Raw genomic sequence first — 25,849 nt, 5'->3', positions numbered from 1 at the left:
CCATCCATCTCTGCTCGTGGACATGTGCTTCCGCCGGCAGCAGCAGCAGCAGAGCATCGTGCCAATGCGCTGGAGATTTCCAATCGGCAGCCACTGCGATTTGGAGCCCGTGGGTGTGTCTGTGCCTCTGTCAGTCTGTGCTCGTGCCCGTTCTTGCGCATAGCTATTCCACTCTGGCTTTGTCTTGACCTCTAATGGCACCGACAGCATCTCTTCGTGGGTTTTCGTGTGGAGGTGCATGTACGTTTAATCTCGCTCGGACCGTGTTGGCCCGGGATCTGCAGCACCCGAGTTTCTCCAATACTACCAAGAGGATGCTGCAGGCTTAAAAAAAAAAAAGACCTGGAGGCCAAAAGAAACGTAGCGAAACGAGTCCTTGTGTGCGCGCCAATGTCCGATTGCAAAAGCTGTCTCGGGGTTTGTTGGTGCCAAGTGAGGATGAGCTCACCATGCGGGAGCAAGGGCCAACAGACTCAGGTCAGGTACCAATGGAGGTACCCGGCGCCTACATGCAGGTACTTACCTCGCCATGTTATCATGGAACCGCTACTGCAGTAAGCTCCTCCCAGCAATTACCCAGTGGGAGAACCAGCGGCCTGGGATGCGGCACTAGGACGTGCTGGTCCAAATTGGATTGAAGCATGCAGCTTGTACGAGTAGTACCTTAGTATTGAGCATTGAGCAATTCTACGAGCCATGGTACCGGGGGACTGTCAAGTACCCACAAGTACTGCCAGGTAGTACCTGTATATTCGTACAGAGTGCCTGTACCCTCAATACCTGCACCTGCATCGACAGACAAAAAGGTAATATTCCGTGCATGTGTAATGCCTGCTTAGCTGGAGCTGGAGGCCATTGTGATCACCAACCGACCCAGCCAGCTGTAACGCAGGAACAGGCCTCAGTCCGGGGTTGTTGCTGGGCATAAACAAAGGGAAAAATAGCATGACGGGCTCCAGGCTAAGAGGGGAAAAAGACAAATTGTCAACCCCCCCTTTTCTCGGTACCTCCAGGTACACGGTCATGTAGCTGGGAGGTACCAGACCATTTGGAACAGGCCTCATCGCGTCAATCTCGCCTGCTCTAAGCATGGGGCTGCCTCTCTTTTCACTTTTTCAATTTTTTTTTTCTTCCTTTTTCCCTTTTTCCTTTTGCCTTGCCCCCTCGCCACACACTTCTCTCCGGCCCCCAAACTGGCCTCTTCATTCCTTTCCTTTCGTCTCTTTTCTCCCGCCCGCTCGTCCAATCCTTTAGCCCGTTGAGCGGCGTTTTCCAGCATCTCCTGGTCTGTTCTAGCTGGCGCAATTCACCCGTGCTAGCTACTTGTACAGTCTAGTAGCATATCGCCTGCCTGCGTCCCGATCTGGGCTCAGCGTCCTTTCACCATCATGCGCACGACGTCCCCGCTCTCCCTCCCTCTGGCCCGCTAGTAAGAGCCATTGTCGAACCAGGAGCTAGCAGCGAATCTGCGTGCACTTTTTCTTTTCCGATCCTACCTTGCCTACCTCACACCCAACCAACCATCCATTACTTTACTTGACGGAGCGCCTCTCTTTTTCTTTTCGTTACCTCATCCTGCGTCGTACCTGCACCCGATTGTTGCACCCTCTGGACCTGCATACAATACGCCTCTCTTTTCCCCGCCTGCTTTCCCAGTCCTTTGTTTGTCGCTCCCTCAGATCCCATCTCTTCTCTTCCCTTGCTTGGCAACTCTCAACGCGCCGCCTTGAAACAACCCACGCCAAAAGCCACTAGTCAAATGTCCAAGTAACTTGCGACATTGCACACGCTCCGATTAAGATTAAGAGGCACTTGCTGAAACACGCAAAGAGAGCCACGCTCAGCTCCAAGACATCAATTATCGATTTCTAGTTCTAGTTGGTGACCCACCACCTGTGGTTCTCCATGTTCAGTCGACGGCACAAGAGTCAGCATCACGTCGACGGCCGCCGGAAGAAGCAGGATATATCAAGTGCTCTCGGTGACCTTGGCATCATTCCCAGTCCACGGTCAGCAAGGTCGGCTGGCCCTAGGTTTAGGCCTGAAAGTAGTGCAACGGATGCTCCGTTCCATCTTGAGGGTATGCATCTCATCTTCCGCGCCAGCCTTATATACGCCCCCCCAAATACTATGCGTCGCGACTCGTTCCCCTAACACCCCCCCCTCCTCCTCCATCTCCTCTTTCCTCCACCTGACAATGACTACTTCTCACTTTCAATCCTCTTCAGCAGAGTCGCTAACCCTTGACTCCCTTCAGGCCATTCTCCTAGCAATCCAGCCTCACGCAGCACCGTTTCTCTCCAGCGAGGACGGTCTGCAAGCACTACAAGTACCTCCACATCTAGAAGAGTAGGGGGTATCGACAACAACGTTATGTCGAGCAGCGCGGATCGAGGCCGCATGCGGCGGGATAGGACGTTCGTCGGCAGCGAATGTGCTGTCTGCGAGGAACCATTGGAACACACGCTGCGAGGCGAGCGCATCCTGCAGTTCTCTTGCTCGCACGTCTCTCATGAAGCCTGCTTCTACGAGTTCATCCGCGAGATGGAGGCACAATACTGCCCAACCTGTGATGCCCCGCTACATCTCGACTCCAGCCGAGGCGGCAATGTCCTGGACATCAGTTCGTCATCTAGACGCACGGAAACGCAGAAGCATGCCGCTAATTCAGAGGTAGACAAAATCAGCAACATGGTGCGTACTGCCGGCACCGAGTCAAGGGCTGGTACCGTCACTCCTGCGCCCACCTGGGAGAGCCAGGGAGCGCCCAGTGTAGATACCCAAAGGCGTCAACAGTTGACGCATACTCCGAGTGTTGGCAGGACGAGCCAACGCGATGTTAGGGACAACAGTTCAGATCGCTATGGTTCCGCGAGGCATGCACATGCTCGCAATGACAGTACTGGCATGGCCTCGTCCAACGGCTATCCCGAGACCGCACAGAGCGGCTCTCAATGGCGCCACGAATACGACGTCCAGACAATGGAGACGACACCCAGCAGCCCTCGCGCCGCTACGAGAAACCCTATTCCGCCTCCGATTGTTACCGTTCGCTCAGAGTTTCCCACCGTCAGCAGATCTCGCCAGCAGCAGACGCTCACGTGCCTCGTTACCGTCGAAGTTCCCGACAACAAATGGAGACCAGACCCCGAGGATATTGGCTCGCCGGTGCAGTCGCAATTGGCTGTTAACCCGGGCGTTCCCGAGACGGCCCCTCGCGCTGTATCGCCTGCTCCGACGCCGACGCCCAACGCCCCGCGCTTCCATCCTTACGAGTCCCCCGAGGTTTTGGAGGAATTAACGGAAAATCTACGAAGCCGCGTCGATAACTGGCATGGGCTAGAGTTCAACAGGTTTGGGCAGCTGAGACTGTGCGGTACATTACGGGTGGGCAAAGATAAAGTCTCTTGGCAGGAGCTCGAGTGCTATCTCTTCTCCGAGATGCTCATTTGTGTCAAAGAGAAGAAGCTCCCGCCGCATTGGGACGAGTCTGGTGCTCAACGAAAGCCAGCTACCCGTTGCACACTCAAGGGATCCATCTTGATAAAGAAGCATCTCAATGACGTGACGGAGACGGGAGCCATTGACGAGAATGTCCTAACACTCAACCTCTCTGTACTCGAACTGCCACAATTCCATCTCAGATTCGACAATCGCAATCAACTCAAGCTGTGGAACCAAGCTCTGCTGGACCTAAACGCAGTCGAATTTCCTCCTTCTCTTCGAAGCCCCGATCTCGACCGCGGCGAGTTCTCCGAGACGGATGAGGACGGGGAATGGAATAGGGCTGGCCAGCAACGTGTGTCCTCTATCGCCTCTTCTTGGGGCCACAAGTCTGGTACGACTGCGCCGACCGAGTATACCAACGTGCAAAGCAAGTCCATTCGCCTTCCCAACGCTGTTCACGTCCCGATCGACGTTGTTGTGGTTGTCCCCATTTCTTCGTCAATGCAGGGTGTTAAAATCAACCTCGTCCGTGACGCGCTGAAATTCATGGTCAGCACGCTCGGCGAGAGAGACCGCATGGGCCTTGTCACTTTTGGTTCCGGTGGTGGTGGCGTGCCAATTGTTGGCATGACCACCAAGGCTTGGCCTGGTTGGTCCAATGTCCTGGGCTCAATCAAGCCCGTTGGACAGAAGAGCCATCGCGCTGATGTGGTCGAAGGTGCCAACGTTGCTATGGACCTGCTGATGCAGCGAAAGCACAACAATCCCATTGCCACCATTCTGCTCATCAGCGATGTGTCAACTTCCGACGCTGATTCCGTGGACTTTGTCGTCTCTAGGGCAGAAGCTGCAAAGTAAGTTGAAATACTCATCTCTCAAATTCACACAGTTCTAGAACAGGATATCCTAACAAAGAACCCACCGTATAGGATCACTATTCACTCCTTTGGGCTGGGAATGACCCACAAGCCTGACACAATGATTGAACTCTCTACGAGGACCAAGGCATCTTACACATATGTTAAGGACTGGATGATGCTGCGGGAGTGTTTGGCTGGGTGCTTGGGCAGCATGCAGACCCTGTCTCACCAGAATGTCAAGCTCAAGCTCAAGCTTCCAGAAGGGTCTCCTGCCAAGTTCCACAAAATCAGCGGCGCTCTGCAAATCACCAAGCGGGCAACGGGGCGGGACGCCGAGGCATCACTCGGTGACTTGCGGTTTGGAGATAAGCGAGATGTGCTGGTGCAGCTCGTCATCCTCCCCGATACCACTTCTCAGGAGACGCTTGCTCCGGACCCATGGGACAATATCGTCTCTGGGCTGGAGGCTCTTGGAGGTTCGATTGATACCGATACCGAAAGGACCCTTTCGGTGGAAGAAGTGCCACTTATCCAGGCTGATCTCACCTGGGGCGACATCTTGAGAGATGGCACCACTGCTCAGATGCCTCGGCCATCTCTTCTAGCCATTACCATGCTGCCGGCAAACCTTAGTCAGAAGAACAAATGGCAGAACACGCCGCCCATTCCTCCACACCCAAGCGTGGTCCAGAGGCGAATGGAGCTGCTCACCTCGGACATGCTCACGCGTGCCCTGACTCTTGTAAGCCGTGGCCAGCATGACCGCGCTCATACGCTGTTGAACGAAACGCGCTCCATCCTCAAGGGCCTCGGCAAGGGTGGTCTGCCTCCTGTGCCTCCCAGCAAATCGCTACCCTCGACACCGCACCCAGGCAACGAAGGGTCCCCAGCATCTGGAACGCCAGACCGGAAGCGCAGCCCGTCGCCCACGTCGGCAACGTCCTCCTCCGGGAATGGCCTGCCTGGCACTGCCCTTGGTCCTCCTCCTCCACTAGGTCGATCGCGGTCCACGGATGGACTGACACTCGGCGTCGGCATCGACGCCACGACGGTTGCTGCTCTCGATGCTGAACTCGAGAGCAGTCTGGAATGGATCAATCATCCCGCCGTGTTCGGCCGCGACAGTCGTAAGGCGGTTCTCCAAGCAATCGGCGTTATAAGCTCGCAACGTGCTTTTACATCGCGCAGCCCCATCGAAAGCTTGTGGTCGACCCGGATTGGTGGCATCAAGCGCCTTGCGGAACGCAGCCGAGAGTGGAGGGAAGAAGGTGGCGGCGAGGGCGGAATCACAGAAGAGGCATGATTCAACTGTCTCCTGGTCATGAGCGAATGACAATCTCGTACGTTTCGTTTATAGCATGGCCATGGCGTTTGGGGGGCTGGCTTTTTGCTTTTTGCTTTTGCTTTTGCTTGCCTGTTTTGTTTTCTTTGCGATTTCTTCAACGATCTCATGGATATTTTTTTTTTTTTTTTGGAAGAGTATTCGGATTCCCTTGGAACGTCTCGACGTATTCATGACATTTCTTTGCACAAGATATCTTATTTACCGACTTGCTGGTGAGAACCACCACGCATTAGAGATCTATGACGCTGCAACCTTTTCCCGCACAAAAGTATACCCCCTCAAGGCACGCACACACACGGTCTCTCTACTCTTTCTAGTAGTGAGAAACGACTCTCTCGTGTTTGTTTCCTAGCTTGTTTCCTAGCTTGTTTCTGGTCTTTTTTTTTTGGTCACGTTTTTTCTATCTTAATTTTGCGATGCAAGATGATGGCCCTATCTACAAGTTTCCAATCTCAATGATATCTTTCGAAGCGGGAAAACAACCTGCGCAATGCTTGTTACTGTCATTTGATGCATTTCATTTTTAGACTTTGAGTGTTTCCTTGCGTCTCCTTTTTCTATTTGGAATGGATTGGGTTGGAATAATTGAAGAGGATCTCAGGTCTTCTTCGGGAATACTTGGCAGGGAGCAGGTTGTGCATTAAACAAAGACGCTTATGTGTAACAAACATATATTTCTATTTGCATGGTATGACGAGGAAACACTGGAATGGTTTGAGGCCCGATTCTATTCAAATGCTAGATAGTTTTGTGCTTTATGCTGAATACATGTCCGATAAGCCCGTTTTCGTTAGGCACTCGATTCAACTGCTCGTTTTCACATATCTCTAATTGACAATGCTGATAGCAGGTCAACTTCTAGTTAAGGGAGACAATTGGAAAATTGAAGAAATATCACAAAAGGTATGTGATGACTATTCTACCCCTATTCTTGGCCACTTTCGTTGCCAGTGAAAGAAGACATGATGAAGGTGAAGGCTAATCAATTGATTCCAAAGAAGACAAGAAGGCTTGATCATTTGAAGCCGTTAGTTCTTCTTCTCAACAGGGTTGGCGAGCGCCTCGAGAATCTCCTTGAAGGACTGGACAATCTCCTCGCCGTGGTTCTCCTCCCACTCTTTCTTCGAAGCATCACCCAGCTTTCCCTCGCCAACAGCAAGGAAAGCTTCGGGCCCCACGCCGCCGGGGAAGGCAAGCTGGGGCCTAGTAGCAGAGACCCTGAGGCCGACGCCCTCGAGCGACGTCTTGACCTGCTCGGAGGCGATCTTTGCGCCGCTGATGCCGTAGCTGACGATGGCGGCGGGCTTGCCGTCCCACTCGTTCTTGAGGTAGTCGATTGCGTTCTTCGTGCTGCCTGCGACGCCGTAGTTGTACTCTGGGACGAGCAGGACGTAGGCGTCGTGGGAGGCGATTTCGGCGGACCAGCGCTTGGAGTGCTCGTGGATGAAGGAGCCGCGGGCGGGGACGTTTGCGGGGACGACGGGCTCGTCGAAGATGGGGAGCTTGAAGGTGGCGAGGTCGACGACGGAGAGGGTTGCCGAGGAGGAGGCGGCGGTGGGCTTGAGGATGTTGTGGACGAGGTCGGCGACGTGAGGGCCGACACGGGGGTTGCGGGTGCTGGTGATGATGATGGCTATTTTGGAGGCCATTTTGGAGGAGGATGCGGATGTGGATGTGGTGTTTGTGTGAGAGTGTGAGAGTGAGTTGGGGAGTTGAGTTGGACTGGATTGTGTTGATGAAGATGAGGCTGTGATATATATACACCAGTATATATATATATATGAAGACAGATGCCAGTATTAGTATACAATGAACACCACGGAGAGACTCACAAACTCCGAAGTATTCTTATCACGACCTAGAGATACGAAACACGACAATTCACGATCCAAGCCTCGTCTCGCCTGAGATCCCATGTTGACCATACTCAGCCCATATTTCCGACGTCCAAGTCCACAATCAACTCCGTAAGAACAAAAAACAGTGCTATCCCAGCCACGTTTTCTCTTCTCGCTTGACTGCGGATCACAGCGTTTCGCTCAAAAATCTTTAAGCACTTCCTCTTCCAAAGGCACTATCCATACTAAATCCTACATACTAATCAGCCGCATCTTCAACTCATAATTAGAGCACCATGTGTTACATGTGATAACAACTAATGACGAAGAGGCTCCAAGTCCAGAAAGGATCCGGGCGGCGAGCCTCCTGATTCGCCAGCTCTGAAAAACCCGCAACTATTACAACGGTTTCTCACAAGCGCGCGGGATGGGAATATGAAGAATAAGAAAAGTAAATTAGCAAAAGAAGAACGGGAGATAAAAGTCCTATTACTCTTCATCGCCTCGGCGTTGTCGTGTCTGATTGGGTGGTTTGGCTGGACAAGTCAGATGCGTAATTCCGACCATCCATGGAGCCGTTGTATATCCGCGTATGGCTCGGCATTACAGGCTACATGGAATTACGACTCCGTGCTTCATTCATGGGAGCCGTGCGGACTTGGGATCAAGTACCTCGGGCTTCATTTTGCTAGTCCTTGGTTGAGGACTTTGGCCCTGCTAGTCCCACTTCGACAGCTGGGATGCACAGTCCGCAAGACGAGTCTCGAGTCTCGAATCCGACTTACAACTTATACACTCTGACGTCTTTCGATGAGCAAAACAGCCACCGCTACACAACAAGAATGCCACCCTGTTTGTCTAGGTTTCCCCTGATTCAGCAAAATGCACAGAGATCAGATTAAATTCTATCATTTTTTTTTCTTGTCCTCATCATATTACATAGCCTGCCTCAAAATGGTCCGGGGTATCTATGCTTTTACATGCCCTCCTCAACTCCCCCCCTCAACCTTTTCTTACCCAACCTGAGCCTGTTTAGTCCTCATCCCAGTTCTGTCAAAGAAGAGTTAGCAACAGTCATATAAGTGTCTTACTGTAAAAATGTTCATAGGATAAGGATCAAAAACTTACAGGGTTGGGGCCAGGAGGCTTCGGCCCACCAGCCTGTCTCGCCACGATGATTTGGTCGACTGACAGGACAGTACGGGCGGCCTCTGTGGCCAGCTTGATGGCCCAGCTCTTGGATGCCAGCAGGTCGACAATGCCCTCCTTGGTTGCGTTCAAAACACCATTGCCCTCCTCGTTCTCAACGTCGACACCGGCATCGCCGCTCTCGCTCTTGTGGTGGGCGGCATACAGCGTGCTGAGAACCTCGGTAGCATCTAGACCGCAGCTCTCGGCCAGGGTGCGGGGAATGACCTCAAAGGCCTCACCGTACTTCTTGATGGCATATTGGCTGAGGCCAGGTGTCTTCTCACCCTGCGCCTGAATCTTTGCGCTCAGTGAAATCTCCGCAGCACCGGCTCCGGGGACCAGTCTGGGGTCCTTGGTGATGGCCTTGACAACGTTGACGCCGTCGTCAACGGCACGCTCAATATCGTCAAGGTGGTTCTGGGTGGCGCCACGCAGGACCAGTGTAGCGGTGCGTGTGACTTCGTCTTCTTGTCTGAAGACGGTAACCCGATCACCGCCAATCTCAATCGTCTCGACAACGTCAATGCTGCCCATCTCGTCGGGCATGGGGGCACCCAGTCGAGCCAGTGGGGTGGCGCCGACGACACGGCAGATTCGTCGCAGCTCGAACTTGCTGAGGATTCGGATGTAGAGAATGCCGTAGCGGTTGAGGTAATGGGTGGCCAGGTCGCCCACTCGGTCGCCACACACGACCACGCGCAGGCCTGAGTCGTAAAGCTCCTTGATTGCCTTTTCCAGCTGTGCCTCCTCGCCCTTGGTGAAGTCCATCATCTCCTTTGCGTTGTGTAACAGCACGGTTCCCTTGGTCTCTGTCTGGCTTGTGTCGATGGGGCACGTGAAGACACCAACCTTGGCGCGGCTGGCCTTCTTGACCGACCCATCGGGCTCCTTGGGGAAGACCATGCCCTTGACGACCCTGCTCTGGTCCAAGCTGCCACCCATGATCTTGACGACTCGGATGTTGTCGACGTTGAAGTTGGCGGGGTTCTTGGGCAGGACGGCCAAGACAGCCTCAGCCACCAAGTTTGACAGGAACTCCTCGTTTCCGTTCTGCTTGCTGGCGATGACGGTTCGCAGGGCCTTGCTCAGCTCAGCCTGGTCTTGGATGTTCTCCACCTTGTCCACTGAGAGCTCCTCCAGAGTCTCGAGAGCAATCTTCTGTGCCTTTTCGTAGCCGATGACAATGTCGGACGTCTTGAGGCCCATGCGCAGCAGGTCCTCAGCCTTTCGCAGCAGCTCTCCGGCCAGGACAATCACCATGTTTGTGGCGTCACCCATCTCAGCCTCCTGCTGTTGAGAGGCCATGACAAGCAGCTTGGCAGCGGGATGGACGACATCGAGCTCGCGGAGGATCGTGGCGGCGTCGGAGGTGAGGATCATCTTCTGCAGGTGGTTGATGACGACCTTGTTGCGGCCGTAGGGGCCCAGGGACGTCAGGACGGTGGACGTGATGGTGCGGCAGGCGTCGATATTCCGCAGCACGGCTCCATCTTCTGAGTCGTAGCTACAGACGTGCAAGTTGTCTTGTCAGCCACTGATCTGCTCTGTTCTGCTGTGCTTGCTCTGCTGTGCTTGCTCTGGCTCGTGGGCGTTGATGGCATGGCATGGCATGGCATGGGCATGGCGGGGTTGGCAAACTTACTTGTTGTAGCCCTTCTTGAAAAGGCCCGCGTTGGGCGCGTTGGGGATGTTGAGCGACATGACGGGCAATGCGAGGATCGAATCGGACGACGGAAAAGGAGAAAAAGGAGATTTGCCAGCAGCTTCGTTTCTCCCGCCCAGACACTCGAGTTTGGGGAGTCGACAATGGTCCCTCTGGAGCTCCTTGGGAAAATCTTGGGGGTGTGGTTGCTGGCAGCCTGGGGCACTTTTGTGGTGCTTAGCCAATCATGGCTGCTTAGGAAAGGGTGTTATTCCGCTTCCTAGCAGCTGCCCCTCCATGCGATTCTATGGGGACCGAGAACGTGCAAGACTAAGGGAAAAAAATAGGGGGTTTTGTATTATGGAGTTGGGAGAGGAATGGAGCATATGAGTAAGTAAGTATTAGTACGAGTACCTGTCAATGCTTGATGACAGATAAAATGCGTGATTGAATTTATTTGAGTGGGAGAGTATGAAGAGGATTGAGATGAGGAGTTGTCTTTTGGAGGAGGCAATCGATGCATACAGCACCCTACTACTATAGGTAACTACGTGTGATCTACAAGGATACATTGGTAAGGAATGGAAGCCTTGAAGCCATCATTGATAATCAAGAGCACCTATCCACTGCCTTACCTAGGTAGTTGGTATGGCCTGATGATATCCGAGTTATTGCTGTCGGCCATAACAGCAGTAATAATTCATCGTGGTCTATTAATGATGAGTCTGCCTCTAATTGGGCATTGCTGTAGCGATGCATACAGGCATAGATGGTACATACAAGCAGGTACTTCCCAGTTATTAGTGGCCGCAGCGCTGAAATTCGCAGCCTCGCAGCACTGCCCAAACGCGGCCCCTTCTCCAACAGACTACTATACCTACTAGGTATACCTCCAGTCTCACCCAAGATCTCATCATCCTACACCTCTTCTTTTCTGCATCTCCCCCCCATAGACACCAATTAGATGAAAATATAGTCTGCTGCACTTTGTCACGGCCCGTTCGCGTTGTCGTTGCTTTTCTTTTCTTTTTCTTTTCTCCGCTCTACTGTACACTCTCTTCTCTGCTCCCTCGTTTTTCTCACCTCCCTCCCTCACTTACAAAGTTCCAACTGCTCCTCCGTATCGCTATCGCACGCGTTAACCCGCGCCTTGTGGAGCGTCTTCCCAAGGTCTCGTTGCTAAGTTGCTTGCACGCTCGTACTGCCTACATTCCGTAGGTGTTTGCCTTGACCAAGCCAAAGGTACATGTACATTGGCGCGCCCATTGCCATTGACTCGGCGCATCTCTCCAATACGTACCGCAACCTATCATCATGGCGCCCCAGCCTTGTGAGTCCTAAACTTTTTTGTTTTCCTCCCTTCAACAACCTCCAATCGCTCCAATCTCCCGTCTCGTCCGCATCATTGCCGTGCCGCGTCAACGTGCGACTCCGAGAGCATCCGTCGCTTCGAGCAAAAGTCGCCGTCTCCATCTCCATCTCCATCCCATCAGATCGCGCCTCGCTGCGTCGCCTTGTATCCTTCGCATCTTTCGCGACAAACAACCGACTGCCCGACTTTCGGCTCTCGCCTGCTTGACCGTCGCCAACAATGCCTGCCAAGAGAAAATTGGTTGCCGAGGCTAACATTGAGCCAGCCAGCGTGCCCTCAACGTTGCCTCCGTCTGTCGAGGAAGCCTACCGACGTAAATGTGTCCAGCTGAAGAACCGCACAAACGAGGTCGAGGATGCCAACGACGCCGCCAGGCTCCGGCTCGCCCGCATAAAGCGCCAGGTTGAGAAGCTGAGGATAGAAAGGGCCTTTCTGCTTGAGCAGCTGGCCAAGCGCACCAGCACGAATGTCGAAGACTCCGAGGGCAGCCCCAGTCCGCCTCCTACGGTATGCTTCTTCCTAGTACTTCTTTTTCTTCTTTCTTTTTTCTTTCTTTTTTTTTTTTTTTTTTTTGATTCCTTTTATCGTTGTTTACGTTGCGCCATCCGACATGGTCGGGTTTCTCCCTCTCTCCCTCCCTCCTGCTCTTTTTCGTCTCCTTTGTCAAGATCGCGCGTTGCTGCTGCTGCTGCTGCTCCCTTTCCTCCCCACCAAAACACCTTTTTTCAGTGTTGATATTTGAGTGCAACGAAATAGGCAACCTCCTTCGATATCCCCACTGAATCGAATGCTAACCCCCGAAAGCCCAAGGATAAGCCTCTACGCATTAAGAAAGGTCACCGGAAGTCCAACGCTCCAGCTGACGCCGATGCAAAACAAAGCTCTGCAAAGGAGCCAACATCCCCGGCGTCCGAGTCCAATAGCCAGGCCAAACGTTCTCGCGCCAACGGCGTAGCCAAGTCCTCCAAAGAGCCCAAGACCGCCTTTGAACTCTACTGTGAGGAGGCTCGGCCGGCTCTGGAAGCCAAGGACAAGGATGATAAGGATGATAAGGATGACAAGGATGACAAGGATGATGCCGATGTGAATATTGATGAGGAGCTCAAGCGTGACTGGGAGGAGCTACCGGAAACGGAAAGGGAAGAATACCAGGCCAAGGCGGACCAATTGAGTAAATCCCAAGAGGAAGACGACAAGGCCGCCGCTGAGGCTGATGCCGAAAACGAGTCTCCCAAGAAGAGCAGCGTCAAGGCCGAGCCCGAGGCTGAAAAGCCAGAGGCTCACGACGACGATGTCGAGATGAGCAACTATGACACTGAGGACCAGGAGACCCAGATGGATAAGGACGGCGACGACTAAATAAAAGGGCGGCTACGCGGCTATGGGACGGGAGACGGCAGACAATGGTGCGGAAGGCGTTATTTTCTTCCATCTTGGTTGGTACAGGACAGAGACGGTTATGTTTTTTTTTCTGCTTGGCAATATTTTCTTTTTGTTCTTCTCTTCTCTAAACGATACTGTACTTGCCCGGGTGCATCTGTAATATGGAACATTGGATGCATGTACATTAAAGTAGCCAGCCAGTGCTTCTGAAATGCTACGGAATGGACATTTCCATGTATGCTAAGACGACGGTGTACAGCCTACATCGAGGTGAAAAGGGGGGTCGTACTTTCAATGGCATTGCCCTGTTATGCATTGTTTTCCACTGTAGAAATATACCAAGATTCGCTTCTTCCCAGCCATTGACGCCGCCCACCTCCGTGACCCTATTCGCTACGCGATAAATTCAAATGCCCCAAGGCAAAAACTCCATTTCTCCTACACGCAAATTCAAAGCCCGTTGGTTTCCAAGAAAAGGAAAGAAAAGGAAAAAAGTGTCTCTAAACTAGTCCGATCACACTTCCCCGGCATACAAATCAACAACAATGTTTATCGCAGCCACCAAGATTTCCATAGCAATCAAGATGATAACTAAACCAAGCCAGTCAGCATCCATTTTGGGGACAAACAGCAAGGGAGCTAAAAGGGTTCAAAACATACCAATCCATTCAAGCATTTCGCCGTGGCCATGAGTTAGCTGATCCTTGAGAACAGCCAGCAAGTCAGCAATAACATCTAACCGCTCCGTCACTAGGCCGACTCGTTGATCCATCTCTAGGTAGCTCCTGACAGCTTGATAGAGGGGTTCCAATTGGGGCTCTACCCAGAAGAGTTCGGGAGTATCCAGCACGGAGCCGTTGAGATGGATATTGATCCTCAAGATAAAGAGCTCTCCGATTTGCATGTTGATTTGTTTCCGGTTTAGAGCCACTTTACCCGTCAAGGCAATCTGAGTAGGAATGTCCTTGCAGGTGTCGATGGTGGAAGCAATGAGTTCCTCAAAGAGCGATGTCTGTTGATCCCGTTAGCCAAATGCGCATGCCCTTTCACCTCTCCCCTCTTCCTCAGCGGATTTCTCACCTTGACACTCTGTGCTAAAGCATGTGAGATGGCAAGCTTGGTCATGTAATTATTCTTGTCTCTCAGAGTGATAAAGTCGTTGTAGATCCGCGCTTGGTATTCCCGAGTATAATAAAAGTTGAAGTGCTCCGTCTCAACATCATCAGGGGCTAGCTTCTCCAATTCGAACTTGGCAATGTCTTTCAACATCTTGGCCTCTTGTGCTTCCGTCATGCCCCATATTACCACCACGCCGTAGTCGAACAAAAACACCTCTGGCATGTGCACCTGAATATCGAAATCTGGCACCGTGTCTTTTATGGGCATGTGCTCGGGCATAGCGGGGCCTAGAAGCTCTTCACTGGGGAGGTCGCCTGCCTCCTCTCGGCCTTGGTCAATCATCAGTCCCTCCCCGTAGCCAGAGTCTTGCTTATCACGACGCAGAGATCTGAATTGCTCTCGTTCGGTCTCGCCGTCTACCAGTTCGCCACCTGTAGAATGGCGCCTTTCATGATTTTGCTCGACAACGTCATGATTTCGCTGGCTTTTGCCGTACATGTAGGGTGTGTAGATACACTCGTCAATGAGCTTTGGATTCGCGCCACGAGTTTTGCCTCGTCCTTTGAGGAATCTCATCAGCCCTTCCATCTCATAACGATTTGCGGTACAGTACGCGGTGACGCGCGGCAGTCGATCTCGATCCGCCTTTCCGAGCCGCGCAGCATCTCTTCGCGCCGTCGGGTCCTTGATTCGGGTATACTGGGAATAGACATCCCTTCCGCTTTCCTCGTCTTCGCCCTCGTCGCCAAAGTCTGGGTTCGGGAGCAGCTTGAGCTTTTCCATCTTCTTGGTGCTTCTCTGTGGACCAATCTTGGGTAGCGACTGTGCCGGCGCAATCACGGGGACGAACCCCTGGCTATTTCGCCTGCGAAGTTTGCTATTCAAGGCTGCCAGCATTGGCGGGCCGACGATGCCGCTGCTGCTGGCCTGATGATTCACATTATGGGAGGCATAGCTCCTTGGTAGACGAGGAGGGTCGGGCTCGATGGTGCGGCTGACGGGGTTGGCGCTGAAGGTGACTGTTCGTACCGGCTTTGGTCGAGAGGCATCGGACGCGGGCAGCAGTGGCGTCGTCTCGCCAGCGCTCCTGTTTGCGGTGTCGGGGGATTCCATTTCGAATGCCAGAGGCCTGGAGCTGGGAGCTGGGAGTAAAGTAAGGGCTGCAGCGGCTTAGACTGGTCCCGCCGGAAGAAGGCTCTCTATCAGCAAGGAGGGTAGGAAATATGACAAGGTGCTAATTGAGGGTTACTTCCGCCTAGGTATCAAGAAGGACGGCGGCATTGAGAGCGATTGAATAGGTGAGCAAGGGATAGATGTGATGAAGAAGTTTGTGCGAGCAGAATACTGGAGGTTGCCAGCCAGCAATTGCTGCTCGATGACGGAGCAAGTCCAATTTTCCCTGGCCAGATTCGGCGAAAAGCGGTCTAGGCCCACCCCGGCACCTTAGTTGATCCCAGGTTGTACGGAGTAGCCAGAAGGTACTTCAGACGGGCACTTTAATGCGCTGTGCCAGTGGGCTCTGCCGCAGGCACATGCCTGAGAGTTACTGACAAGAATCAAATTAGAGCACTGCACGGCGCATTGCCTGCCCCACTGGAGCTTCGTGCAGGAGAACATGAGCAGATGGATACCTGGCCGGGCTATGGCTGCATGCGAAAAAAAAAAAAAAACATGTACTCACTTCTACGAGTACCTTACAAGTACCTTGACAGGACAGGTAATACACGGCGACAAGAAGCTTTCCAATGTTGCAAAATGCCAGTCTGAGGTTGTATAATTCTAGCAGCAATGCCCAACGTTATTGTATCCTGTCCTCTCGACAAACCTTGTTTTATTACACTGAACTCTAAAATTGTAGTCTTCAACTAGCCACAGCGTCTACACGCGCTTGAACTCCCAGAAATCATCCAGGCACTTCCGCTAACAATCTCCACTGACATGTTCTCCACAAAGTTGACGCATTGCTTCTTACAACTGACATGTTACTATGAGCTCTATGTGCCCAATGCAACATTGGCACATGTGCAGTCTTCAAGCACATAAAATATTGACAGATTATACAAATCGTCTCGAAACCGGTGCATAGGTACCTGTAGTTTTATCCACTGGCCTCCTTCTATAAATGAGATCTATTGAGCAGATCAAAGCATGCGACTGTCATAAATCAGTGGGATTTCTTCAATGTCCTCAAACTTCAAGCTATCAACTGAGAAACATTTCCACTCGTATAGCCGCCCAAATTTGTCATTTCCTCAGCCAGTCTTTCAAAGCACATAGCCGCCTGTCCCATCATCATTCACTTCTGCTGGATTCTCGTCTCCATCCTGAACCCGCCCACGCGAGCTCGGTCAATGATCCCCTGTCCAAGACAACATGGGGTATAGAACCCTCCATCTAGCTGGAGATCGTCCTCTAATACCGTTCGAGCACCCTCGCAGCAAAACATTGCCGTCACTGTAAATGTCCAATAGTCAGAAGCAGTGCTCAAGATGGACCATCTATTGGGGACGGTATTTTCCACTTACTCTGGTACATGCTGCCATTATACCAAGCTCGAACAAAGGCTTGCTTGTCAGTAGGCGACTCTGTATCGGGATTCGCAATGCCACGCCACTCGGCCTCTTCTTTATCCATTTCATCCCTAGAGGGACCCGTGCCTGGTGCCGGAACAAGCTTTCGGAATAGAGCTCTGATGGGAGGTCCGATAGCAACAAGCAACACTCCGAGAACGAGTACCCAGTGGATAATGACTCCATGCAGCCAATTGCGAGGCCTGTAGCATTCATTCCAGTGGAACTTTGGCCCGTAGAACTCGTCTTTTCGGCTAGGGATTTCTGATAAAAGCCCCCAAGAGCGTCCGATTACTCCTAGATCAGATCCAATTGTAAAAGACGTGGTGACCGTTCCAAGGTTCGGTACATAGTGGACGCCAAAAATCTTTTGCCAGATGGAAACGCTGGGCCTTTTTGGCTCCTCTGGATGAGGTATAGGGGAAAGCGCAAATGGTTTTTCAGACTCTACCAGCTCACTCAAGGTGAAGTGATCGAATACAGTGGTAAAGGTTGAAAGAGTGCCTCCAGAAGGAGTCGATCTGGGTGCTAGGCCTTTAGTATGCGCCCATCTCCAATGACGATATAAAAGGGAAGAGGGAAGAATTCGACTAACCGCATGTTGTGAATCGAAATGACGACGTCTTTTGTCCTGGCACCCATTTGCTTTCGCAATGTTTGAGCCAAAGACCAGGTTAAGAGATCTGCTGGCGCAGCCTCCAATGCCATCTGGGGAATTAGAATAGCGCCGCTCTCTGTCGCAGTCTTTTCATACTGCTTAATCATTTTATAGACCCATGGCGTCTCACCAGTTACATCAAAGTAATGCGTACCAGCCTCAGCGCATGCCTTTACAGCATACTCTCCATGAGCACTATACGGGCCGACAGTTGTAATGAGGACAAATGTCTTCTTCGCCAACGCACTGATTTCGTCATAGCTATCCACTTGCGCCGTTTCAATTGCTATTCCTCTGTTAATATTCCTGTTCTATAGAAACCTTTTATAACAGAATCGACTGATAGAAATGGCTATAGACGAACCTGGAGGGTTTCTGTCCGAGTGCAGCTTCTTGCAATCTTCGACGAGTCCTTGGAGCTTTGACTCGGATCGACCTGCAATGGCCCATTTCAAATTGACTGGGAAATTCGCAGTGATGTACTCAGCTGCCAAGCGACCGGTATATCCTACATTGCGCATAAACATTGGTGTGCATGAAATTGCGTCCCGGCTTGAACATCACATACCGGTAGCTCCAAAGACGACCAGGTCATACTGGCGATTGTGCTCCTTGAATGGCATTGTTGAGGGGGGAAAGGGATGCTGTAGGTCTAGAGAGATGATGGAGAGAATGAGGAGAATGCAAGGCTCTCTTGACCTGTTGGCCACGTTCATGCGGTTTCAGGATACTAATTGGGAGGAAGGATATAAGCTAATAGGCTAGTATTCGATTCCAATGCTTTCTGTTATAGGTACTAGTTTCATACAACTCTGTCTACGCCATAATGAAGCTATACTTAGATAGGTACGAAGTACGTTGACTCCAAAGAAAAAGGCAAAACTGCTATGGTTTCAATCCAACCGAAGCAACCGCCTGCAGGAGGTGGTCACCTGTTGATGAAACCATTCGCTCATAGCTGGGGCCCACAATAAATCACATCATCCAATCCAGACACACGGAGCGAACACGATGAAAAAGATGGGGAATTATGGGGATAAGAGGTTAGACGGAGTGCAAAATCACGTGATTGGAAATAATTTCTTATCGATAGCGATTCAAAATGAAAAACTGTGGTGGGGCTTCGCTTGGCCCGTCGCTCACGTGCGTGCCCTAAGGAAAATCACAACTCCAGCTTTCCAACACATTTTCGTGAGAGCAGCCTCCAACCGAAGTCAAGCATCCAAACATCCCCATCCCTACACAAATCCGTCAAGATGACCAAGCGCACCAAGAAGGTCGGCGTGACGTACGTATACCCTTTGGATGGAACAAACTAAACAAACGAATGTCTGCTAACTTGTTTTCAGCGGTAAATATGGTACCCGGTGAGTCTCAAACAAGCATATCAAACTCCATCCTCAACCCGAAATATCGACCCCGAGCCCGACGAAACGAGTTATCAATTGTCTTTGCGCGGCCTTCGTTCCAATCCCTTGAGGAAGAGCTGTCAGATCTACTGGCTGTGGCTATCGCAGTCTCACGAGACATGATACTCGATACTCGAAACCTATCACAAGCGGATGGCAAATTCAGGATGAGCTGGCAACTAACGCAACTGGTTATAGTTACGGTGCCTCCCTGCGAAAGCAGGTGAAGAAGATGGAAATCACCCAGCACGCCAAGTACACCTGCACCTTCTGCGGAAAGACCACCGTCCGAAGAAAGTCTGTCGGTATCTGGAACTGCCGCGCCTGCAGCCGAACCATTGCTGGCGGTGCCTACACTGTTGCGTATGTTGCCCACCAACCACAAGAAGCTGGATATACCACGAGCACGCCGTTCCCCGGAAGTAAATACTGACTTTGCAATTCTCAACAGCACACCTGCCGCCGCTGCCATGCGATCAACTCTGCGACGATTGAGGGAGATTGCTGAGGTTTAAGGTGTTTCTTGGTAAAACGGTTGAAGGGATCCGGCTTTGCTTTTCGGTCTGGTGTATGGGGGACATTGTTTGCGTGCATACACTACGTTGACGAAAAATGAACGTCGACGCTCGATCTTTGGTCATAGACACCGGTCGATAGGCAATGAACAAAAAAAGGAAATTGCATTATCTCGGACACCCGAACTAAGAAATGATTTGATGCCATGGATCCTAGCGCCTTGTGAAGGGAAATTTGTCGACTGGATGATTATACGGTCCAGCACGAGCCGATGCTGAATTTGAATTGTCGCAAACAAAGGCGTCTTGGGCAGACGCAGCCGCAGCAGTACACGATGTATCCGCCCATGTCGTTCCAAAGACGCCGATTACAGCCATCAACAGCAGCATTCACCGAACAGGTTCCAGGCTGTCGCTCTTTTTCTTTTCTCTTCTCCTCCTTAACCAGTATCTCCATCCCGATAACGACTTGATCCGCCAGGCACAGGTCACAAGGGTTCGTATGCGGTACTTTCCAAGTGGGAGTCACACTCTGCCATCAAAACTTTTTGGCGACGACTGTAAACGAAATAGATGCTCCTCCTCAGCGGTGCCCATCATCGAATGGCACGTGAGCTCTCCAAACCCAAGATTTTCACCAGCAAAGGCGTGCCAGATAAAGTGAGAACAATGCAAGCATGCTAACTCAAGTTGTCCAGGTGCTAGCAACTCTGGCATGGCGCAGTGCTTCGTATCCATTCGCGGCTCATGGGATCAATGACGACCCGATAGCGACAGGGTTGAGTGGGGTTTTCGGCATAGATGGCGCTTTGGTCCAATGCAAGTGTATCACATTGCATCAAATGATTACCAGATGGCCACAACCATGGGTTTATTTGCTGCCTCTGGTAATTAACTGTGGCCATATTACGCCCCGGCAGAGAGTCGAGGGAGTGGCCCGTCAAGTGACGAATGCAGCTGTGGTTCCTTGCATGCACAGACTGGGGCACGCACATAAAGTCCCTCTCTTTTGAACCTTTTATTGTATTTATTTTCTTAAAACTTTCCATCCTTTTTCATTCTCCAATAGGATCGAGTGCTGCAATGAAACCAATAAGACCTGCAAATATGCCAGCCCAGGTGCTAACGTGCCCCTTCCAAGCCGCGGTATAAATGCACTTAGAACTACCAAGGTACCTCCGGCTACAGACAACTCTCTCATTTTCGACCAAAGTGTAATAACTGGATAGAAAAATAAAACTTAGATTACAGGGAACTTGAAAAACGAGAGACAAAAAAACGTTCCAACCGTAGTCCCCGACATATCCCCTCCAAGCACCCCGCTTAGGTAGCCCTTTGGATGGGATTTTCCCCTTGGGATCGAACCCAATTCTCGAGAGAGAGAAACACCCTTGTCTGTCGATCTACCTAGTATTATTAGGCATAGAAATGAACCCCATGGCGCTCTCTTTCTCTCTCGCTCTTCTCCCTTTCTGCTGTGTCCAGATGGGATGCATCTTTGGTTACCGTTACACATGCCTTGCTCCCACGCGCCCTACCGTATCTAGGTACTACTACCCATAGTAGTACTTAACACCTTAGTACTACCTTGGTAGCACCACCCTGGCCATGGCTCCCATCAGAGACGCATTCCGCCATGTAACTTTACGACATCCGGAGTAGCAGGTGTTTTTCGCCTAGTGCCGTAACAAGTCGCATGCATCCATACAGGCCAACCCGGATGACTTCCCATACGGTACTAATGGACGCTTGGGACTTGGGAAGGTCCCTGGCAATCTGGCTCATGGCTGGGCGGGATTTGTATTGATTTGTACCATTTATTCGTATACCTGTACTGTACTTAGATTGCTTCGTACATGCACGCCAGAGGCTTTGGTCAGCCTACCTACCAGAATGCTACCCCTTGTGGCCGAGTCTGGAGCCAGTCTCTGGGCCAATGGCAAATTTCATGTTTCATCACCGCGAAAATGCACGCCCGCCTCGGCACGTGAGGCCGACGAGCCCTTTGGTGCAAGGCATCATCCGCCGAAACCCACCTGGGAGGTACCCAGTCCGGTTGAACCTTGTAGGTACCTGGTGGTTTCTTCAGATTGCCTGCCCGTCCAACCGTCCTATACCTTGATGTCTTCTAGGCTCTTAGTACCTAGGCCCACCTTAGTACCTGTATAAACCAGGGCCTGTCTTGATGTTATTATTATCATTACTATTCCCAACATACGAGTATTGAAGGGCCTGTCTGGTATTGCCAGTATCCGCCCACGAGGCACTGCCGCAGCTGCAAGGAGCAAAGGAATGCGCGCGTGCTGATGGCGGATATACGGAGCACTATAATCGTAATCTGCACTTTGCACCTTTTGGCTCCTCGTCTGAACGTACTTGTACCTACTAATCTATTGACCCCATAATACCTCTAGTACGCACAGCCGTTTTCCCTCTTTCTTGCATGACCTTTTTTTTCTCTCTCTCGGTTCCCTTGCGGGCTGCTAAGCGTCTCGCCTAAGTACCTAATGTTAATGCACTCCCGTACTCTAATTCTAGAGTCCTCAGTGCCTGTACCTGTACCTACTAAGGTAGCCTCCAAACAATCTTGAACTCACGCTTCCATCTCTTGTCCTTGCCAGGCACCATTATTACTTTCCTCCTCTCCCCAACGACAGCTTCAAACCACCCGTTCTGTTTGTTTCGTAATCCCTATTGGCTTCCACTCCAGCCTCCCAACGCATTCTCCAGTATTCAACGTCGTATCAGCTCGGTGCTGATTGATAGCTGATACGAGGTGTGACGTCCGTCACAAGGCAGAGCCTCTCTTACTTGCATGGTAGCACGGAGCACGCACACGGTTCCAGTACGGGTACTAAAGCAGGTGAGTACAGTACCTGCTACCTGCTAGTACCTGAACGCTGTCCCCAGCGCAACTCTGGCTCCCGTGCAAAGTACATGGGTACATGTGCTGGACGTGAGGTAACGTCTGTGCTAAGGCCCGGGAAAAAAAGTTCATGTTGCAGCTTGATGCACCTCAAAGTCACTCCAAGACACCCTAAAGATTCTGTCTCCCTGCACTTGAAAGAGCACAGCAGCGAAGCAGCAGCCAAAAACCCACTCACTCACTCACCCACTCACTCATTTGCTCAGCTCGACTCGAACTCGTCCTCGCTCTTGTCAGGAAAGGAATCGTCAAAGTACCTACCTACCGTCGATTCACGCACGTCTCTCTCTCTCTATCTCTCTCTCTGACGCTCACTCACGCTCACTCACGCTCACGCCGAGAGACATTCCCCATCCCCCCTCCTGTGGGCATCTGCCGCCACCTCCAGCATCCAACAACGGCTCAATGACAGGCGTGGCTCCTCCAGCGCTGTGACTCGCTGATTGGCCCCGCCCAGACCCCTAACAGGCCTGCGCTAGCCTGCCAGAGCCCGCCTTTTCCAGGCTGTCTCTAGCTGAACTCTCCCTCTTTCAATCCTGCCTGCAGTGCCTGGACGCTCACTGTGCGCGCTACCAAGCAAAAGCACCGCTCACTTTCCACCTTGTACCAACCAGCTCGCCCGCTTCACCACTAATACAAACCATCAAATCATATTAGCCTTCATACCAAAACCCAGTTTCTCTCGCTGCGGCACACGCCACAAACCGCCGGTTTCCCACGTTCCAAAACCACCATTTTTTGCTCCATCAGGCACTGTTGACCTCATTGTCTTTTTACATGTTTCCATCAGTTTCTGGCGTCTGTCATCACACCCGGCATCATGTCTGAGCCTGACCAGTGCATCATATGTTTGGATCCGCTGCCGCGCCCCTCGTCCTCGTCTGAGAGCAACCAGGCCGCCGTCGACACCGCTACAGCTTCCATCGCCGACGCCGTCGAGGGCGATTCCAGCCATCTCAACATAGTGGCGGCTCTCGATGGCTGTGACCATATAATCCACGATGCTTGCATTCGGTCTTGGGCCCAAAAGACCAATACCTGTCCCATTTGCCGCAAGCCCTTCCACTCTGTTCGAGTCTACAACGGCCAAGATGGTGAGTCTAGGCTCTAGCAGCCCCTCTACTTTACTTTACTCTACTCTACTCTACTCTACTCTACTCTACACCATACGCACCTCTACCTCTACAAACACAACGCTGGCAGCTGCTAACCTCTGGCTGGGAATTCTACAGGCATCGCCATTTCAACCTACGACGTCGAAGATAAAAAGCAAGTTGCCGAGTTCGATGTGCAGCAGTGGCTTGGAGAGAACCCAGATGAAGAAGAAGAAGAATCCAACCCATGCCCCATCTGCAACTCGGCAGAGCGAGAGGATATCCTCCTGCTTTGCGATGGTTGCGATGCAGCTTACCACACGCACTGCATCGGCCTCGATTACATCCCCGATGGGGACTGGTATTGCATGGAGTGTGCTCATTTGTTCCAATTGACGGACGAACAACCAGAGCCGGCCGCTGCCTCAGAGACCAGCCCAAGGCCCCAGCCCGCTCGCCGTCCAACCGCTCGAGCGAACCGAGGCTTCCACGTCCGCACCCGCGCTCGTCTCAGGCGAGCACGCCGCCAGGCACGCAACCTTGAGTGGCAAGGCGCCTGGGGGCAGTTCTCCGGCCGCTTCTACGAGATGAGCGAGCTTGACCTCGATAACCATGACGACGAGGACGAGGATCTTGAGCGTTTCCGCAGGTTCCAGCAGCTCGATCGACGGGAGCTGCAGCGATGGCAGCAACGGATAAACATTGCACAGCGTCTTGGTGCGCAAGAATCATTTGCAAGCAACATACCGCCGCAGATTAGCGAACGCCTCCAGCCCTCACTACCGCCCGTTGAGGAAACGCGGGATGAGAGGCGTGCCTGGGGAGCACTAGATCGTGCTCGAGAGGCCGAGGGCTCTAGCCCAAACACTCGCAAACGAAAGGCTCGGTCTGTAACAGGTTCGCCTATTGAGCAGCCCGCTCAGGAGCCCGAAAGAAAGCTCAAGCGCCCTCGAACCAGACGACTCCCAACACACGGGGAAAGTTCTGCAACAACCACTCTTCCGGCATCGGCCGGTCCGTCCTCGGCAAGGGTACCAAATGGTACTTCTTTGAGAAGCAACAATGTCATCAGTGCTAGCCGGGACGATGCTGAGCCAACTTTGGTCGTTTCTTCCTTGCTCAAGGAGCTGGAGCCCAACATCCACTCGGAAGATGAGGCATCTGGCGCCGCCTCTGGTTGGCGCCCTTTCCATGAGGCATCATCGCCGGCTCTCTCTCCATCACCATCCGCATTCAGCAGCCCACGGGCTCTTTCACTAACACCACCTCCATTGCCCAATCTCAACGGACGGCCATCCTCTCCGACTCTGTCTCTCAGCACGCACATCGAACCAGTATACCCACCTGCGAATTACTCACCCACCCGCTTCAGCAGTAGCGACCACAGCGACTCCGAATCGCCACCAATAAAGCTAGAAGTTCGTGGTGGCCGAAGCGAGAATCGACTCGAGAGTCGCCCTCTAGAGCTTCGCCAGCCTCGACCGCGGCGCGCGCATGAGACGTCGCCAGAGTCCAGTCCGACGCGGGGTGGCGATGAGAACTCAATGAGACATACAATGACGACTGAGGAAAAGAAGAGCGTCAATGACATTGTCCGCAACGCGCTGCGGCCGCACTGGCGGGCTCAGAAGTTGACGGTAGAACAATATGCAACAATCAACCGTGATATATCACGAAAACTTTACGACGAAGTGAAGGACGCGTCCTCACTTGATGATGAATCTCGACGACAAACATGGGAGAAGAGGGTCACCCAGGAAGTGGCCCGGGCAATCTCCGAACTTCAAGCCTGATCACGGGTGCACAGCATTAAGCATTTGGTCTGGCGTTTCAAGGCTTTTGTCGGCGGTCCATATCATGGTTTGATACCCCCAGCCTCATTGACGGCGAAGTGCATTTTAGTTAGGGACACCGAGGTGTAATAGGAGTCGGGCATTTGTTTTGTAGTTCTGGTCATATTGAGGGCGGCTGTCGATACTGCTACAGCGTATTGCGATTCGTGCTTTGAATATGTATCGTGTTTGTCATACATGTTCTCTTTTTTTTTTTTTTCTGTGGGCGGACTTCTAGGGCTTAGAACTAGTTGAATGAGAGGTAGTTCCAATCAATTTCGATCCCAGCCGAAGTATCCATGGCAGAAGGAGGTTGTACACCTGATTGAAGAGATTTTAGCCAACGGGTCCTGAAGACTCGAGAGGAGTTTACCGGCATATATTCAACGAGGAAACCACAAGCCGGTAGCACTTCTCAGGAGATCGGGTGCCATTTCGTTGCGCTTGGTTGATAGAGAAAGAAAGAGAGAGAAAGAAGGAAAAGAAATCGGAGTTTTCATCGAGCGACGACGGATTTTTCTTTTATTCGCTCTCACGAAAAATGGCGACAAGAAAACGGAGAATGGGAAGCGAAAATGGGAAACGGGAAGATCTTCATGTGTAGTTAGTACGACAGTGGGGTGGAAACACTAAAATGTCGCAAAAAAA

At 52.0% G+C, this 25,849-nt stretch overlaps 9 protein-coding genes across 9 annotated transcripts; 5 read left to right on the top strand and 4 right to left on the bottom strand.

Annotated features, from left to right (window-relative positions):
- Positions 1-2,331: 2,331 nt before the first annotated feature.
- Positions 2,332-5,610, top strand: TRIVIDRAFT_30681 (uncharacterized protein; the record flags this gene model as incomplete). Its single annotated transcript, XM_014103324.1, has 2 exons — positions 2,332-4,301; positions 4,377-5,610. Coding segments are annotated over 2 exons (3,204 nt in total), but the record flags the coding sequence as incomplete, so codon positions are not given.
- A 1,070-nt stretch (positions 5,611-6,680) lies between these two features.
- On the bottom strand, positions 6,681-7,301 carry TRIVIDRAFT_31264 (uncharacterized protein; the record flags this gene model as incomplete). The annotated part of the gene is made up of 1 exon (XM_014103323.1): positions 6,681-7,301. The coding sequence occupies one exon, from the start codon at positions 7,299-7,301 to the stop codon at positions 6,681-6,683; it is 621 nt and encodes a 206-aa protein (XP_013958798.1).
- Positions 7,302-8,365: 1,064 nt separating this feature from the next.
- TRIVIDRAFT_84598 (uncharacterized protein) lies at positions 8,366-10,470 on the bottom strand (the record flags this gene model as incomplete). The annotated part of the gene is made up of 3 exons (XM_014103322.1): positions 8,366-8,540; positions 8,619-10,185; positions 10,324-10,470. 3 exons carry the CDS (start codon positions 10,380-10,382, stop codon positions 8,523-8,525), a joined length of 1,644 nt encoding a protein of 547 aa, XP_013958797.1.
- Positions 10,471-11,962: 1,492 nt separating this feature from the next.
- Positions 11,963-13,030, top strand: TRIVIDRAFT_119706 (uncharacterized protein; the record flags this gene model as incomplete). The annotated part of the gene is made up of 2 exons (XM_014103321.1): positions 11,963-12,202; positions 12,452-13,030. Coding segments are annotated over 2 exons (819 nt in total), but the record flags the coding sequence as incomplete, so codon positions are not given.
- A 562-nt stretch (positions 13,031-13,592) lies between these two features.
- TRIVIDRAFT_31045 (uncharacterized protein) lies at positions 13,593-15,310 on the bottom strand (the record flags this gene model as incomplete). Its single annotated transcript, XM_014103320.1, has 3 exons — positions 13,593-13,669; positions 13,739-14,090; positions 14,159-15,310. The coding sequence occupies 3 exons, from the start codon at positions 15,308-15,310 to the stop codon at positions 13,593-13,595; spliced, it is 1,581 nt and encodes a 526-aa protein (XP_013958795.1).
- A 1,183-nt stretch (positions 15,311-16,493) lies between these two features.
- TRIVIDRAFT_189881 (uncharacterized protein) lies at positions 16,494-18,048 on the bottom strand (the record flags this gene model as incomplete). The annotated part of the gene is made up of 5 exons (XM_014103319.1): positions 16,494-16,651; positions 16,723-17,288; positions 17,363-17,693; positions 17,790-17,933; positions 17,994-18,048. The coding sequence occupies 5 exons, from the start codon at positions 18,046-18,048 to the stop codon at positions 16,494-16,496; spliced, it is 1,254 nt and encodes a 417-aa protein (XP_013958794.1).
- Positions 18,049-18,632: 584 nt separating this feature from the next.
- TRIVIDRAFT_215626 (uncharacterized protein) lies at positions 18,633-19,555 on the top strand (the record flags this gene model as incomplete). The annotated part of the gene is made up of 4 exons (XM_014103318.1): positions 18,633-18,713; positions 18,775-18,792; positions 19,033-19,197; positions 19,286-19,555. 4 exons carry the CDS (start codon positions 18,682-18,684, stop codon positions 19,347-19,349), a joined length of 279 nt encoding a protein of 92 aa, XP_013958793.1.
- A 1,222-nt stretch (positions 19,556-20,777) lies between these two features.
- On the top strand, positions 20,778-21,489 carry TRIVIDRAFT_199191 (uncharacterized protein; the record flags this gene model as incomplete). Its single annotated transcript, XM_014103317.1, has 3 exons — positions 20,778-20,896; positions 21,194-21,414; positions 21,482-21,489. The coding sequence occupies 3 exons, from the start codon at positions 20,778-20,780 to the stop codon at positions 21,487-21,489; spliced, it is 348 nt and encodes a 115-aa protein (XP_013958792.1).
- A 1,606-nt stretch (positions 21,490-23,095) lies between these two features.
- Positions 23,096-25,132, top strand: TRIVIDRAFT_114174 (uncharacterized protein; the record flags this gene model as incomplete). The annotated part of the gene is made up of 2 exons (XM_014103316.1): positions 23,096-23,369; positions 23,508-25,132. Coding segments are annotated over 2 exons (1,899 nt in total), but the record flags the coding sequence as incomplete, so codon positions are not given.
- Positions 25,133-25,849: the final 717 nt, after the last annotated feature.

Source organism: Trichoderma virens, assembly GCF_000170995.1.
Source record: "Trichoderma virens Gv29-8 chromosome Unknown TRIVIscaffold_4, whole genome shotgun sequence".
NCBI classification, from domain to species: domain Eukaryota; kingdom Fungi; phylum Ascomycota; class Sordariomycetes; order Hypocreales; family Hypocreaceae; genus Trichoderma; species Trichoderma virens.
Note: the sequence above shows the minus strand (reverse complement) of the source record. Positions and strands in the feature narration are given on the sequence as shown.